Source organism: Nomascus leucogenys, chromosome 6, assembly GCF_006542625.1.
Source record: "Nomascus leucogenys isolate Asia chromosome 6, Asia_NLE_v1, whole genome shotgun sequence".
Classification (NCBI taxonomy): domain Eukaryota; kingdom Metazoa; phylum Chordata; class Mammalia; order Primates; family Hylobatidae; genus Nomascus; species Nomascus leucogenys.
In genome coordinates, this window is record NC_044386.1 from 84387817 (window position 1) to 84406175 (window position 18359).

An 18359-nucleotide genomic window follows, 5' to 3' on the forward strand; every position below is an offset into this window, starting at 1 on the left:
ACTTCTTTGTGCAAAACCTTCTGATAGCTTCTCATTTAAGAGTCAAAGCCTGGAGCCAGGTACGGTGGCGCATGCCTGTAATCTCAACACTTTGGGAGGCCAATGTGGGAGGATGGCTTGAGCCCAGGAGTTCGAGGATGCTGTGATCCATGATAGTGCCAACTGCACTCCAGCCTGGGCGAGAGTGAGACCGCATTCTCCCCCGCCATCTCTTAAAAAGAAGAGTCAAATCCCGGAAGGGAATTGGAAAAATGCAAGACCAACTTTTAGTTGTGCTGCGGAAGAGAAGCAGCTGGGCAACAGATGGAGAGGATGTGGGTTCAAGGAAGTTGTTTTGTCTGTATGCTGATGAGAACTAACCTGAAAAAGTGGAGGAAATTGTTGAACTAGGAGATAGAAGGGCAAGTGCTGGAGAAATGTTTTTAAGTAGGCCTCCAGTCACGTTTCCTTCCATTCATTTTCCTGAGCCTACCCCCAACAATTTAAAATGCACATCTGATCATGTTCAACTCCCCTGCCAAAACTCTTTCAATAACCCCCCACTACCTTCTGTAAAAACTTACAATTTAACCTGGCATACAAGACATTCCATTCTTGTTTTTTTTTGAGACGGAGTCTCGCTCTTGTCGCCCAGGCTGGAGTGCAGTGGTGCGATCTCAGCTCACTGAAACCTCCACCTCCCAGACTGAAGTGATCCTCCGTCCTCAGCCTCCTGAGTAGCTAGGATTACAGGTGCCCCCCCACCACGCCGTGCTAATTTTTGTACTTTTAGTAGAGACTGGGTTTCACCACGTTTGGCCAGGCTGGTCTCGAACTCCTGACCTCAGGTGATCCACCCGCCTCATCCTCCCAAAGTGCTGGGATTACAGGCATGAGCCACCATGCCTGGCCATTCCATTACTTATTTAAAAATGTATGGAGTACCAGATGTATGTAGCACTATGGTAGGTGCTGGTTATAGTTAACAAAACAGGCTGGGTCACCATCTTTGTGGAACTTATGGTGTAGTTGGAAAGATATGTGAATAAGCTTGGGAGATTTGCTATAGGACAGGAAATACTAAGCAGTGTTTGGATGCCACTGGGAATAATTCAGAAGGAAGGACACAGATACTATAGTAGAGACATGATCAAAAGAATTAAAGGCCTTGAGAAATGAGAGGGGATGATGAGACCCAGAGCATATGTGGAGTGACTGAGTCTTGTAGGAGGGATACTTCAGTTGAAACTAGACAGAAAGGTTGAATGATGGAGTAGATAGATTTATAGATGGTGGGATCATGAATTCCATCAATGGTTTTTCAATGAAATGTGAAGCAAGGTCCTTAGCTAGATGGAGAGGAGAATATTAAATGGTCATTTCAGAGTATTAACAAGAAGTTACAGTTGTTGCTTATTTCTTACCTCCTACAGCTTCCTAGTTGTTGTTTTACACTTCTGAGATTTTGATTTAGTTCTCATTATTCTTTTCTGGCAAATTTCTACTTGTTCTTCCAGACTTACTGGGCCATCACTTTCTATGTCACCACACCTGGTACCTATCTCACTTCCACTATTAAAATACACTTTAGTTTGTATTTGTTTCCCCTACAACACTAGTAAGATTCCTGAAAAGCTTGGTCTGTGTCCCTAGTGTCAAGTTCCATGTGGGACTTTTAAGTAAGGATTTTTGATAAATGTTTAACAAACATTGTCTGTGGAATCTACAGCTAGAATTTATCTGATATGGAAGTGCCAAAGATTAACCAATCCCTAGAATGAAGCAGCTCATATGACATCTGTGCCCTTTTAAAAATGGCACTGTTTGGCTGTGCTTGTTGTTGTCAATGCAGAGTGCTCCTGCACCATTGTAGTATGGACACACCACCACGTTGGCTTTCATTTAGTCTTTTTGTTTTATTCAAATGTCAAAATGTACGTTCCAAGATACAAATTGTGTTTGATTTAAAAACATTGATTATGCTTTGTTAACAACTTCCAAAGCCAAATGTAAGTAAGCTGTTGTGACTAAAATGCCTCCCAGTCCATTTCTGGAAGATTACCCTTAATATGTTTAGCAGCTAGTCTGATTTCCACTCTACAAAAAGGAAAATGATGCTATAAGGGAAAGATAATGAACAAAATTATAATATGCAAGACTTCCTGGGGAGAACTTAAACCATTACTAGGGAGACCAAGGAGAGGTGTTTCTGTTCCATACTATAGCAACCAGCCTTAACACTCTGTAATACAAAGTGCATTTCCGGTCCTACCCAGCCATAAATACCATACATCCCTTTTATTAATTACATCATAGAAAGCCCAATTCTTCATCAAGATTTAGAATTTCCTAATAGCTTCAGTTTTTCCCTAAAAGAAAAACTCTGTAAAAGGAAAGCTCAAGAGTCTATAAACCAAAAAAAAAAAGAACAAATATTTACATGTACTCTGATTTAAACAATTTCAAATGAGATTAAACTGAATGAATATAGAACTTGTACCACCATTATAGAAGGAAAGAAAAAAAAGCTTAAAAGGTACCCAAATATTTTAATATTTATGGAATTAAATGATAGAATTTTCATTAAGACCCCAAATATCCCACCACTTTTTAGCTTTGCTGTATAATGAAGGTTAGTAACTTATATGTTAGTGTGAACACATTTACTTTGGCTGATAGCAAAACATAGATTATTTTTTAATGTTCTAAGAAGCCAAAGAATCAGATCAAAATGTTCAGCACCAAAAAACAAAACAAAAAAACTAGCTCAGTACTTCAGGTTAAGTACACAATATCAGGAAATTTTATTTAGGTCAGCACATGGCTGTTACTATGACTGATACTGCATGCTATTTCTAGAATTAGATATGTATCTTTCTGGCTGGATGCGGTGGCTCATGCCTGTAATCCTAGCACTTTCAGAGGCCAAGGTGGCCGGATTGCCTGAGCTCAGGAGAGACCAGCCTGGGCAACATGGCGAAACCCTGTCTCTACTAAAAATACAAAAAATTAGCCAGGTGTGGTGGTGCATGCCTGTAGTCCCAGCTACTCAGGAGGCTGAGGCACGAGAATCGCTTGAACCCAGGAGTCAGAGGTTGCAGTGAGCCAAGATTGTGCCACTGCACTCCAGCCTGGGTGACACAGCGAGACTCTGTCTCAAAAAAATAAAATAAAATAGATATATAACTTTCTGAAGATTTAAGCCAGACTTCAATTCCATGTACTCACCCATAATACTAAAATGGATTAAAGATGGTAAATAAGGCTGAGTGTGGTGGCTTATGCCTGCAATCCCAGCACTTTGGGAGGCTGAGGCCAGCAGATCACAAGGTCAGGAGTTAGAGACTAGCTTGGCCAACAGGGTGAAACCCTGTCTCTACCAAAAAATACAAACATTAGCTGGGTGTGGTGGTGCATGCCTATAATCCCAGCTACTTGGAAGGCTGAGGCAGGAAAATTGCTTGAACCTGGGAGGCGGAGGTTGCAGTGAGCCAAGATCGCATCACTGCACTCCAGCTTGAGACAGTGTTGAGACTCTGCTCAAAAAAAAAAAAAAAAAAAAAGGCCGGGCGCAGTGGCTCACGCTTGTAATCCCAGCACTTTGGGAGGCCGAGGCGGGCGGATCACAAGGTCAGGAGATTGAGACCACGGTGAAACCCCTTCTCTACTAAAAATACAAAAAAAAATTAGCCGGGCGTGGTGGTGGACACCTGTAGTCCCAGCTACTCGAAGAGGCTGAGGCAGGAAAATGGTGTGAACCCGGGAAGTGGAGCTTGCAGTGAGCCGAGATTGCGCCACTTCACTCCAGCCTGGGCGACAGAGCGAGACTCCATCTCAAAAAAAAAAAAAAAAAAAAAAAAAAAAAAAGATGGTAAATAAATCAGACAACTTGGTAAGAAAATGGCCTTTTTTACAGAACCAATTGGGAAGTTAGTGTCATGCATTAGCAGATAAGACTAGGAATACAGCTAAACCAATTATCAAAATATAGTTCTTCAGGGTATTTTTCAATGAAATGTTTAACTACTTGAAAACTACCTGGTCCAATTTTTTTTTTCGCCCTGAGACTTTGTCGCCCAGGCTGGAATGCAGTGGCGCAGCAATCTCAGCTCACTGTAACCTCTGCCCTCCGAGTTCAAGCGATTCTCCTGCCTCAGCCTCCCGAGCAGCTGGGATTATAGGCGCCTGCCATGGTGCCCGGCTAATTTTTCGTATTTTTAGTAGAGATGGGGTTTCACCATCTTGGCCAGGCTGGTCTTGAACTCCTGGCCTCGTGATCCACCCACCTTGGCCTCCCAAAGTGCTGGGATTACAGGCGTGAGCCAACATGCCCGGCCTACCTGGTCCAATTTTTAAGATGAATAAAATTTCAATATTTTCAGAAACACATGTAGGTAAAAAAGGTAACACTAAAGAATGGTATCTCAATATTCAATTTTAAAGAATTTATTTTCCCATTTGTAGAGTAACATTTTGTAAAATCTACAGTTACTGCAATACCTGCATTGCTTAAAAGAATTCCTAAGAATTTTGTTAAAGCATATTTTTTTTTAAAACTGAACCAAAATAATGTACATTTTATCTCTAAACATTGTGTCATTAAAGTCCATATAACGTCCTCTGTAAAATCAATGTGATGTTACAATAATATACATGATCTGATTCTTACCCTAAAGGCTTCTCTGACCATGTATGATATCCAAGATAGATCCAATGCCTTTACTATCAGACTGTAGAGACAATTATGATCCTAAACAAAAGAAGGAAAAGCTGTATATACAGGACAGCAATATGACAGTTTAGCTGTTTGCAGCATCTGCTTGGCGGGGCCATCCTTCTTCTTCAACTCCAGAGTCATACTCCTCTTCAGAGGAGTCTTTTGTTGGAGCCCTACAATGAAAAGCCATGTTTGTTTTTTTAAAATAAAAAATGGAGGTAAACATGATCTTTAAAATCAAAACAGCAAAGTAACCTCCCCTAGCTAAGAAAGCCATGATAATAGAAAATATTAGGAGCACTTTTAATATTAAGATTGCTTAGGCCGGACACAGTGGCTCACATCTATAATCCCAGCACTTTGGAAGGCCGAGGAGGGCTGATCACTTGAGGTCAGGAGTTCGAGACCTGCCTGGCCAACATGTTGAAACCCCATCTCTACTAAAAATACAAAAATTAGCTGGGTGTGGTGGCGCACGCCTGTAGTCCCAGCTTCTCAGGAGGCTGAGGCAAGGGAATTGCTTGAACCCAGGAGGTGGAGGTTGCAGTAAGCCGAAATCATACCACTGCACTCCAGCCTGGTCAACAGAGCGAGACTTCGTCTCAAAAAAAAAAAAAAAAAAAAAAAAAAAAAAGATTGCTTAGTAATACGGGAAACAGACTATACAACCAAGAGTTGCAAATAAACTTCCCAGCATTTTCCCTGACAAATTTATTACTGAAAAAAAAAAAAGGACCATATGGCTTCAATTGTGCAGGCTTAAAAACATCCTTTTCTCCAAGAAAGTATCATCTGTTATTTCAACTCAAATACTGGAATTTAGCGTATGTATATGGTGAAGAGGCTATTTCTGATCAAATCCGTCTTGTCTCAAACTAGTAAAAATGATAATTCAGATCACCACAATTCCTTTAAAAGCCATATATCAACGTCATTGAACAATAAAAATAAAAAATTATATCTCTCTGGATAACTAAGGTTGTTCAAAACAAATCAACTGCCTCTAAAGTTATCTTGGAACATAAGCAAACATAAAACATAACATACCTTATGGTTGAGTTAAACAGAAACCTAGCTTTTGTGTAGGTAACATTAATGTCAAGCATTGCATAGTAAACATTTATTGAATAAATCAGGGGTTAGGAAACTGTAGCTTGCTAGCCAAATCTAGTGCATTGCCTTTTTTTAATATATTTTTTGAGACCGAGTCTCACTTTGTCACCCAGGTTGGAGTGCAGTGGTGCGATCTTGGCTCATTGCAACCTCCACCTCCCAGGTTCAAGTGATTCTCCTGCCTCAGCCTCCCGAGTAGCTGGGACTACAGACACACACCACCACGCCCAGCTAATTTTTGTATTTTTAGCAGAGACAGAGTTTCACCATGTTGGCCAGGATGGTCTCTATCTCTTGACCTTGTGATCTGCCCACCTCGGCCTCCTGAAGTGCTGAGATTATAGGCGTAAGCCACCACACCCGGCCTGAAGATCAACTTTCAAAGACTCACAAAATACTATTATTTTATAATACCCAAACTAGATTTTTCTACAGAAAACTTGAGATTATTGCTTCCCTTACAAATATAATAATTTTTATGTAATTTTAAAATGACAAACCAATAAACATAGCAATGAGGAGCTGATCTTAAATTTTATATCTGTTCTGGCTTGAAAATACACTTTACCGAATGTATCCTGGTTCCTTTTTTCCTTCTACTACTTCTTTGTCAACCTCCACACATACGATATCAGAATTAGGGACTTCAAACATTGGTTCTAGTAACAGCTTTTCCTAAAGAAATAAAAAGTAATGAATCACATTGAAAACAGATTACATACAAGTGCTTTTATTCGATAAATCACAAATTGGAATCCATTCACTCAAGGAAAAAGAAACAAACAAAACAAATGTATATACATATACATATATTTGGGATTATAGCTGTGATTACAGGCATAAGCCACCACATCTGGCCAATTTTTTGTATTTTTAGTAGAGATGGGGTTTCGCCATGTTGTCCAGGCTGGTCTTGAACTCCTGAGCTCAGGCGATCTGCCTGCCTCAGCCTCCCAAAGTGCTAGGATTATGGGCATGAGCCACCATGCCCGGCCTCTTTTTTTTTTTTTTTGTTTTGAGAGATGAGGGTCTATGTTGCCCAGGCTGGTCTCAAACTCCTGGGCTCAAACAATCCTCCTGCCTCGGCCTTCCAAAGTGTTGGGATTTATAAGTGTGAATTACCAGGCCCAATCCCAATTTTCTGTGTCATTAATCATATTATGTCTATGTCCTTTGTTGCAAACACCTTGAAGTTCCTTTTTGAGAAAAAGCAAAATATAATCTACTGTGATTAAAAAAAAAAAAAAAAAAATTCAGGCCAGGTGTGGTGGCTCACGCCTGTAATCCCAGCACTTTGCGAGACTGAGGCAGGCAGATCACCTGAGGTCAGGAGTTTGAGACCAGACTGGCCAACATGGTGAAACCCCATCTCCACCAAAAATACAAAAATTAGCCAGGTGTGGTGGTTCTTGCCTATAGTTCCAGCTACTTGGGAGGCTAAGGTGGGAAGACTGCTTGAGCCTCAGCCTGGGAGGTGGAGATTGCAGTGAGCCAAGATCGCACTACTGCACTCCTTTATTTGAGACTCTGTCTCAAAATATATATATATATTTTCCAAAAGAAAAACAGGAAAGTTTAATATACTCAAAACTCAGACCAAGAAATAATTGTTTTTATAGAATAATGCCAACTCACCATTATGGACCGAAGGCCTCGTGCACCTGTTTTTCGTTCTAGTGCCAATCTGGCTATAGCTTTCAAAGCATCCTCAGTAACATTCAGTTCACACTACAAATACATTAAAAATAAATTATAACTTTTATTGTAATTTCTACCTCCAGAAAATGTACCATTAAGCGAGGGCACAACTTCTCATGGTGTTTTGGAACCCTGCCTTCAAGAAGCACTTGTTTCTATCTTAATCCATGACAGTATCAGTATTATGAATTGCAAGTTTGTTCTGAAGCTTGAAGATGTTTTCTAGATTAACGCGGACTCCCTAGGATTTTTTTCAACATTTACCAAACCTCTGTGTGTTACATACTAGGGATTTAATGATGAATAGACATCATCTTTGCCAAGCAACTTACAATCTATTGTGTGATGACAGATGACAGATTAGCAAACTAGTATTTATAGTCCAGTGTATGCACATGGAGCTGGGGGAGACATCTAAATAAGACTAGGGAACCACCGGAGGATTTTAAGCAAGGGAGTAAAAACATTAGCCTTATCATTCAATAAATATTTAAGAACTTAATATCTATTTGTTGGGCACTGTTCTCAATGATCCCTTCCAGAAGTAAAGAGGAAGACAATGATATTTTGTTGGTGATAGTCACAGACAGACATGAGACAGGCAGACCAATTAAGAACTAAATGCATGGGTCAAGGTGAATAATAACAAAGAGGCTTGACTTGAGGCAGTGGCAATGGAGAAGAAGAGACTGATATTTAGAGACACAAAGTTCACAAAACCCAAACCATTTGTTATCCAACTGGGTATGTGGGCTAGGTGTTTGGCTACAGAGACGTATATGTGGGATTAATAAAACTCTATTTATACACAGTATGTCACAACAGAAGCATTTAGAATATCAAGACTGAAAGGACAATCCTGTATGTCTGGCTTGGAGGTGTTGAAGTAGGCTAATGGCATTATTTTTCTTGGGCTTTAGGCTATCATGATGGTTTTAATTCAGAAGAAATAAAGACAACTCCTAAATTCTAACATAATACAATATGCCTTCCTTGATTCCTAGATCCATATTTAGTAAGGAATAGGCTGGTATTCTAGATGAGCAGAATTTGTTTTTGTTGTTAGGTTAATTTATGTAAAATTTCAATAGCAAGAAAATAAAAAATAACTAAGTAGTAAAAATAAAAATCTAACCTTATCCATGCTGAATAAGGCCTGGTACTGAGGAATAACAGCATTTCGTGGCTCAGTTAGTATTTGTACAAGTGTTTTCTCATCTAGGCTATGCAATGGAACCACGACAGGCAACCGTCCCACAAACTCAGGAATCATGCCAAACTCAATCAGATCTCTGGCTTCCACATGACGCAATAACCGATCTTTTTCTTCAATGTCTTGGTGAGTATTTGATTCCCCACTTCGATTAGCAAGGTCTGCAGCAGCTGCAGCCCTTCTGCCTTTTCCCAGATTAGATGGTGTTCCAAATCCAAGATACTGCCAAAGAAATGATGCATACTTATAATTAGTAGAATCAAATGATAGTGTATTAAGTACTTTTCATACATATTTCATATGATCTTTGTAACAACTCTATGCAGAAGGTTTTATTATCATTTACATTTTACAAAGGAAAAAAACAGGCTTAGAGAGTTTAATATCTTGACCAAAATCTTATTGCTGTAAGTGGCAAAGCCAGAATTTGAACTCAGGTCTGTCTGCCTTCAGAATTGAGAACCTAACCACTATGTAATCTCCAACCCACAAAGAATGAATTCTAATAAAAGTGGGTAAGAACTACAAAGGGAGTCCCTTGGAACTCAGATAATAAGGTTGCAGAGTTTATTCAAAACTTCTAGATGAGTGTGGTTCCCAAAAGGTATAAAAACTATAAATATGGAGCTACAAGCAGCCTAACGAGAAAATTATCTGTTAGTGTCTTAAGTCACCACTAAATCATGATTCTTCTAAAATCATGATTTTGGTCTGCATACAGTTAGAATAACTTAGATTTTATAAAAAACATGTAAGAATGACATCAAACAAGAATGCTAATAACTCTTGCAAAGCTAGAGTCCTCAAAAACATAAAAAAATTAAACGAACGCTAGCTTTGCTGAACAAGGTTGGGTGTATAAAGGCATATGGATCTTGCTTCAGTCAACATAAATGAACTGTACTCCAGGCAATTCTCAAAAAGTTTAATTTTGACATGTCATATAGCTTTTGTCAAAAGAACAAGAGAAGTACATGATAATGTACAAACATAGCCTAAGCTAAAAATCTGTTTGCAGGCTGGACCTGGTGGCTCATGCCTGTCCAGGCTGAGGCGGGTGAATCAGTTGAGGTCAGGAATTCGAGACGAGCCTGGCCAACATGGTGAAACCCTGTCTCTACTAAAAATACAAAAAGTAGCTGGGCGTGGTAGTGTGCACCTATAATGCCAGCTGCTCGGGAGGCCAAGGCAGGAGGATTGCTTGAACCTCAGAGTCGTGGAGGTTGCAGGGAGCTGAGATCATGCCACTGCACTCTAGCCTGGGCGACAAAGCAAGACTGTCTCAAAAAATCTGTCTGCAATGGACTGAATATTTAAATGTCCCCAAATTTGTATGTTGAAATCCTAACCCTGTATTATTAGGAGGTAGGGCCAGGTAATAAGAACTAGAGCATATGGAAGGCATATAGAGCTTGCTTCAGTCAAGGTAATAAGAACTAGAGCCCATGATTGCTCCCCTAATTTTCATTAATAAAGTTCACAGCTAAATGGAGTGACCTAATTCTCAACAAATCAGAATAACAACTGAAACCTTCCTTCTATGTACTTCTGATTCCTTTTCTGACATTACTTTCAAACCTTCTGTCCTACATGTTTCTAGCTTCAAATCCTTTTTGGAAGTATGAAGTATTAATTATAAATAAATATTAGAACATGGTCTTTGCTTTTAGTTACAGAGTTTCAAATATAAGGTTCTCTCTCTCTCTCTCACACACACACTCCCAAAGAAATAATTTCTTCTTTCTAATTTGTTAGGCTAATTTATGCAGTATTTCAATGACACAAAAAACAAATTTTCATATTAAGTTATGTTTTGGCTGCTATTGAAATTTTGCATAAATTAGCAGAAAAATAAAAATCTAACCATATCCATGCTGAATAAGGCCTGGTACTGAGGAATAACAATAATTACGTGGCACGGTTAGTATTTTTAAAAGTGTTTCCTCACTTAGGCTAGGCAAAGGAACTACCATGGACAACCACACCATTAGCAGCATTATGATTATGATTATTATTTTTTACTACTACTAAACTATTACTTAAACTAGTACATTCAAGACCAAAAAGACTTACAGCAAGCAGTATAGCACACAGCTGATCTATGACATAAAGATTTCAAATAGAATGTTATATAATATAAAAGTGATCACTTGTGGCTATTATGCAAACTACAAAACCATGGAAAATACAGGTGTTTTCTGGGCTTCCTGCCACTATGCTGACATTACGTTTTGTTGTACTCAATCAAAAAATAAGTACTGGGCATGTACTATGAGGATATGAAGAAACAAGTCCCAGTCCCAATTAAAAGCAGGGGTTATAAGAAGAAACACCTATAAAACTAAGTGGGATCACGACCCTTCCCGTATCTGCCAAAACGCTCCCCTCCATTGGTGAATGTCAGCAGTGATCTATGGCAGACTCTATGAGCAAGGGCAATGGAGATAAACTTTATTGGGCGCCAGCGAATTGGGCAGGGGGAATGAATAGAAATTGTACTGATGCAGCAACTACCTCCAATAATGAACTCCCTAGATAAAATATTAAGTTGAACTCATCAAGTTACACTTTTAAAATGCCCATACAGGCCGGGCACGGTGGCTCATGCCTGTAATCCCAGAATTTTGAGAGGCCGAGGTGGGTGGATCATGAGGTCAGGAGATCAAGACCATCCTGGCCAACATGGTGAAACCTCGTCTCTACTAAAAACACAAAAATTAGCTGGGTGTAGTGGCACGTGCCTGTAATCCCAGCTACTCACGAAGCGGAGGCACAAGCATCGCTTGAACCCAGGAGATGGAAGTTGCAGTAAGTCCAGATCGCGCCACTGCACTCCAACCTGGTGACAGAGTGAGACTCCATCTCTAAAAAAATAAAATAAAATAAAAGCCCATATATAGATGATATTTAGAAATCTTTCAATTTACTACTCTGAAGTTGGCTTTTTTTTTTTTTTTTAAAAACAGAGTCTTGCTCTGTCGCCCAGGCTGGAGTGCAGTGGCTCAGTGGCGCAATCTCGGCTCACTGCAACCTCCACCTCCTGGGTTCAAGGGACTCCCCTGCCTCAGCCTCCCGAGTAGATGGGATTACAGGCGCCTGCCACCACGCCTGGGTAATTAGTGGAGACGGAGTTTCACCATATTAGCCAGGATGGTCTGGATCTCCTGATCTCATGATCCGCCCACCTCGGCCTCACAAAGTGTTAGGATTACAGGCATGAGCCACTGTGCCCAGCCTACTCTGAAGTTTTTAAAAAATAGAAATACAGCAAGTCCTCACTTAACATCATTGATAGGTTCTTGGAAACTGCAACTTTAAATGAAACAACATACAACATGTCCTCCAATAATGTCATTTTGTTCAACATAATTTCCTTATGAAATTGATGAGGAAAAATTAGTTTGTTACGTGTCATTTTGCTTAAAGTTGTAGTTTCCAAGAATCTATGGGATGACGTTAAGTGAGACTTACTGTATATTTCTTTGTTTTTTTTTTTTTTTTGAGACGGAGTCTCACTCTTTCACCCAGGCTGGAGTGCAGTGGCGCGATCTTGGCTCACTGCAACCTCCGCCTCCCGGGTTCAAGCGATTCTCCTGCCTCAGCCTCCCGAGTAGCTGGGATTACAGGCACCCACCACCACTCCTGGCTAATTTTTTGTATTTTTAGTAGAGACAGGGTTTCGTGTTGGCCAGGCTGGTCTTGAACTCCTGAGCTCAGGCAATCTGCCCACCTTGGCTTCCCAAAGAACTGGGATTATAGGCATTGAGTCACCGCACCCTTCCCTGTATATTTCTGATATGCTCTAAGAAAACCCAACTCTTATAATTAAAACTATGACTGGTAGCCCGCAGATATGAGAATGGAAACTGAGTGTACATCCTTTAAATGCTCTCTATCCTTCTAGTAACCCCCCCAGAAAAACTTACCTTTTCATTTTTCCTCCTGCTGATGATTCTGTCTAAACCATTGAAAGCACCAGATGCCACAAACAGGATGTTTGTTGTATCAACTTGAACTGTTTCTCCACGGAGCTTTCGGGAATTCTTTTCTGGAACATTGACTATTGTGCCTTCTAGTAGTTTTAATAAGCCCTAAATAAAGAACAAATGATTTATAGCATCACCATATAAGTACATTATTTATTATACTTTAGACAATGGGATTCAATGGGGAAAACAATATGTGATTATGGTCAATGCACATACCTAATGAAAATCCCACATTCCTATAACTAACAAGAAAATCTAATGCATTTATCACATTAATAATTAATACATTTATTTGAAATGGTTACAGAACTTGATGCATTGTAATTCAGGAAAACAGTCAACCTAAGAGGTTGTTTTTGATAGTAAAGACATAATTCTGACATAAACACAGAATTATGATTGTATAAAATGGTGTTCAAACATGGTGGGAACATTCAAAAGTATAAAATAGTTGAAGATATGTCTTTCACATAAATTAAAATTCTATTCCACTTACAGTATTAAACTTTGAGACTACCTATATTTGGAGATGCTTTTATAAAAAAAAATTTCCAGCACATAAGTGTGATTATACCTCTCTATGTCTCTGTCAAAAAGTGAAACAGTTTTCCTCACCCTTTAATAGTTTATGTCATAATTAGTTACCATTAAAAGGTCAAGTTGGCTAATAGATCATTGTGACTTCAATTATGGCTATGCAAGGAATTAAACATTATTTTATACCTATCTTCTAAATAAGTGGAAGGAATAAGAAGCATGTACATAGTTCATTCATGTCTAGTTAGAATCATAACTTTCTTCAAGACTCTTCTAGAAATGTTTAACTGGGCCTTTGAGGAATAAAAAAAAAAGATTAAATTTCATTTTTTCTGTTCTTCAAATATTTTAAACTTCCTAACAAGGTAATTTGTTATTTCAAATTGTCAACAACTTTCTTTTAGGATCTAAACTACTTCAAAATGATATGTGGAGTTTGGGGGCAGAAGAAATAAACAAAACAGAATCTAATTGAATGTGAAACCAAACGTACAATATTTGGGAGGTTGATGTATTCCCTTCCTTTTAGTGGGCTTGAACAAAATATTCAACTGCTTACTTGCTGAACGCCTTCTCCACCTACATCCCGTAACTGATGAATGCCTGGCACACTGCCAATCTTATCTACTTCATCCAGAAAGACAATTCCTATAATTTAAGGAGGATTCTATTTATAATACGAAAAGGATATACACAAGATAGCCTCAGCTTTAAAATACTTAGGTAGCTAGAGAGCAAAGTTATTTGATCTTTCATACTTAACATATGCAATAGCTTGACATTATAAAAAGTGCACTTTTATTTCTCCCATCCATCATTTTGTACAACTGCTTTGTAATCTGCTCTATGGAATAACATTTATGTATGGTAACAAAATCTCCTCGACAACAGTGATTTGCCCCACTAATGTATATGAATTCTTTATAGTATGGAAGCAGGAGGTATCTGCAGTGCTAGTATTAGCAAAACTTTAGCTTACTCTTTCCCACCTACATTCTTGTCTTAAAGAAATTTGAACAGGAAGCTGTCATGCTCTTCACATGAACAAGAACAGATGATAAATGAAGGAGCAACGCAGCATCCATGACATCCTGTAGGTCAACAGGCTAAACTGTTTCTAGAGTCATCTGGTACCCTCCTCCCTTGCCCCTGCCCTGTCCTGTCTTAATCTAAGCATTAGAAGTCTTGAGGGGAGTTAAAACAAGAAAAGCAATGATAGTATTAAGGATCTAATGGGACAGTAATTTGGCTTGTTTTTAATCCTACCCGCCAGCTTAGTGACAATAAGGCAAAGCAAACTATGTGGCCCTTAATCAGTATGCTAGAAATTATGTAACAAAGGTACTTTTATATAATTACAGAATTTTAGTCCTTGACTCAAAACAAGAATTATATTGTCTCTTAATATTAGACTGATTCCCCAATATACTAAATCTGGGGACAGACCATGCTGAAAACGTACCTTGTTGCGCTTTTTCCACATTATAATTGGCATCTTGGAGTAGTTTGGCAATCACAGATTCAATATCTTCGCCTACGTATCCAGCCTGAGTCAAAGTTGTACAGTCACAGATAGCAAAAGGGACATCAAGGCATTTAGCTAGGGTTTGTGCCAGCAGAGTTTTACCTACAAATAGAAACAGTCACTAAAAATTTACTGAAAATATATTGGCACAGAATTTTTCAATAAAAATGCAAAATAAATTTTAGTAGCATATAATAAAAAGTTGTCAATTGCTACATCCTTCCTCTGCTATTATTTTTTTTAGAGACAGGGTCTTGCTCTGTCACCCAGGCTGGAGTGCAGCCTGTGATCATGGCTCACTCCAGCCTCAATCTCCTGGGCTTAAGTGATCCTCCTGCCTCAGCCTCAGGACTACAGGCACATGCTACCACGCCCAACTAATACTTTATTTTTTATAGAGATAGAGTCTTGCTATGTTGCCTAGGCTGGTCTCAAACTCTTGGCCTCAAGTGATCCTCCCACCTTTGTCTCCCAAAATGCTGGGATTACAGGTGTGAGCCACTACATCCGATCTATTATTATTTAGATATAGCTGTTTTTTATTTTATTATTCCTGTTAAGATGTTAGGGATTGGCCTGAAGGGCAACACCAATGCCTCAAATTCAGTTTGTATTCTATGCAGGAATACTGGTAGTGTATCTAGATGACTGGCCTTAGATTTTCTTCTCAAGTGCCGTAATACTTCAATCACAAGATACAGGTTATAGAATCATTTATATTCTGATTTTTAAAATGAGTAGTAAATTTCCTCAGCAAGTTATTTACCTGACCCAGTTGGTCCAAGCAGCAAAATATTACTTTTTTCAAGTTTTATGTCATCATGAGAAGAATCCAATACTTCACCTCCTCGTTTTTCCTGAGGTATTTGTTGATTTACCTGTTGCTGCATTGATGCTCCTAAAGCATTACCATGTGGGCTAATTCCAGCAATCTGAAGCAATTCTGAAAAAAATGCCAAAGGAATTACTTGAGCTTCATTTGAATTTACTTGAAGAAAATGTCTCATAAAAACTTTTATCTAAAGCTAAATATCTGCATAGAAAAATTTAAGTATTTTGACATTCTGTCTTACCTACAAAGGAGAAAAATCTCAAATTATCTAGTGACAAACATATAGCACACAATGATTATATAAAGAACCTCAAGCAAAGGAAATTGATTTTTTTCACGGTCCTTATTTATATAAATATGTAAGAATACTCCATTACCCAAGGGAAGGCAATGCAATGGAAGAGCAGAGCCAGGAGTTAGAAAGCTTTAGCTCTGGACCTTCCTTTGTCTCTAAGTAGAAGCTATATGATCTAGGGCAAGTCATATAAACTTTATGTTCCTGTTTCCTAATCAATAAAATCTACTAGAGAAACCAAATATGATACTACACCTCACTATCTCTGGCCCTATCTAAATCTCTAATTTTATTGGACCTGTACTGGATCTTTCTAGTTCCTTTATTAGAGACATAACACTTAACTAGATGTGACTGACATTGCTAATGACTAGATGGGACTGACATTGCTAGCGAAGTATCAGTTTATCAGCCAGATTCCTACAAAAATAAATCTTTAGGCTAGGCATGGTGGCTCACGCCTATAATCCCAGCACTTTGGGAGGCCAAGGCCGGTTGGTCACCTGATGTCAGGAGTTTGAGAACAGCCTGGCCAACACGGTGAAACCCCAACTCTACTAAAAATAAAAAATTAGCCAGATGTGGTAGCATGCGCCTATAGTCCCAGCTACTTGGGAGGCTGGGGCAGGAGAATTGCTTGAACCCGGGAGGCAGGGGTTGCAGTGAGCCAAGATCACGCCACTGCACTCCAGCCTGGGCAACAGAGTAAGGCTCTGTCTCAAAAAAATAAAATTAAAATAAAACAAAACAAAACAAAACAAAATAAAAATAAAATAAATAAATCTTTATTCTCACTTTCTCTTGGCTGAAGGAAAAATTATCCAGATTTGTAAATATTCAGATTGTTCTTGGTTCTTAGCATTTGAGTACCTGTCATCATAACATACTTGTTTATATTTTCTGAATTTATTTTTACATTTTCTTTTCTTTTTTTTTTTTTGAGACAGAGTCTCTCTCTGTTGTCCAGGCTGGAGTGCAGTGGTGCAATCTCAGCTCACTGCAACCTCCGCCTCCTGGGTTCAAGTGATTCTCCTACCTCAGCCTCCTGAGTGGTTGGGATTACAGGCACACGCCACCACGCCTGGCTAATTTTTGCATTATTAGTAGAGACAGGGTTTTGCCATGTTGCCCAGGCTGGTCTTGAACTGCTGACTTCAGGTGATCCACCCGCCTCAGCCTCCGTAAGTACTGGGATTACAGGCATGAGACACCACGCCTGGCCTAAATTTTATTTTCTAAGAAATTGATTCAGAAAATCAGACTTTCCGGCCGGGCGCGGTGGCTCAAGCCTGTAATCCCAGCACTTTGGGAGGCCAAGGCGGGCGGATCATGAGGTCAGGAGATCGAGACCATCCTGGCTAACACAGTGAAACCCCGTCTCTACTAAAAATACAAAAAAAAAATTAGCCGGGTGTGTTGGCGGGTGCCTGTAGTCCCAGCTACTCGGGAGGCTGAGGCAGGAGAATGGTGTGAACCCGGGAGGCGGAGCTTGCAGTGAGCCGAGATTGCGCCACTGCACTCCAGCCTGGGGCACAGAGCAAGACTCCGTCTCAAAAAAAAAAAAAAAAAAAAAAAGAAAAAGAAAATCAGACTTTCCAATGATTATTTTAATTAAACTGATAGAATAATAGTTCAGCAGACATATCTATTATGATGGTCCTATTCCATCTGGCTGTCACTTTCAAACTATCTTCATACTTAAGGTAAAGGGTTATTCTATTCATCAAAAACAATAAGCATTCCATAAACATCTGGATTAAATTGTGCTACCTTTGAGGGTTAATAATTAGTGAATAATTCACAATGTTGTGCCTCATTATAATACACATCAGCCAAGAAAACTCAGTCTGCTGTATGAGGTTAGTTAAACTGTCACTAGCAAGTACTTTTTAAAATTTCAGCAAAATCTGGTTAGGGATTGTGATAACATAGGAAGGGGCTTGGGTTAAGTTTAGCTCTGCCCAAACGGAAAAAATGATTTAGATGTAGCTTCAGATAAGCGAGGCCAGCAGGTGCTTGCCATTCATTCACTCATTCTCTCTCTCTCTCTCTCTCTCTCACACACACACACACACACACGATTTAGATGAATAAATGAACAAAATTGCAAGAGGCATACTAATTACAGTGGAACCACATAATCTATGTATTTAACTTATTTAATGATTTAAGTTAAAAAAAGAATTTAAATGATACAGATGATGTCTATCATCCCATTTTATGAGTATATGCCTTAGAACAAACTTTATACAACTCTCCGATTCTTTCAGTTAGTCCCTGTTTGTGCATCTCTCACTGTGTAAGCACAGCTCTCTAAAATGAGGACCATGAGCAAGCAGGCTAGTGTAGTAGTTAGCTGCACAGAGCTCACCAGCTGTGTGGCCATGGACAAATTACTTAAAATTTCTGTGTTTCAGTTTTCTTATTTCTAAAATGGAGATAAAAATAATAGTTTGTGTCT

The 18359-nt window shown here is 39.1% G+C and overlaps 1 protein-coding gene across 1 annotated transcript in view; it reads right to left on the bottom strand.

The window, feature by feature from the left end:
- Nucleotides 1–4403: 4403 nt before the first annotated feature.
- Nucleotides 4404–18359, bottom strand: part of CLPX (caseinolytic mitochondrial matrix peptidase chaperone subunit) — a 38534-nt gene continuing 24578 nt past the window's right edge. Inside the window, exons 7-14 of the mRNA XM_030814570.1 lie at nucleotides 15538–15714; nucleotides 14709–14873; nucleotides 13806–13894; nucleotides 12647–12811; nucleotides 8643–8942; nucleotides 7445–7537; nucleotides 6378–6484; nucleotides 4404–4869 (exon numbers count right to left, since the gene is read on the bottom strand). Coding sequence (XP_030670430.1) covers nucleotides 4779–4869; nucleotides 6378–6484; nucleotides 7445–7537; nucleotides 8643–8942; nucleotides 12647–12811; nucleotides 13806–13894; nucleotides 14709–14873; nucleotides 15538–15714 — 1187 coding nt within the window. The 3' untranslated portion in view covers nucleotides 4404–4778. The remainder of the gene's footprint in view (nucleotides 4870–6377; nucleotides 6485–7444; nucleotides 7538–8642; nucleotides 8943–12646; nucleotides 12812–13805; nucleotides 13895–14708; nucleotides 14874–15537; nucleotides 15715–18359) is intronic.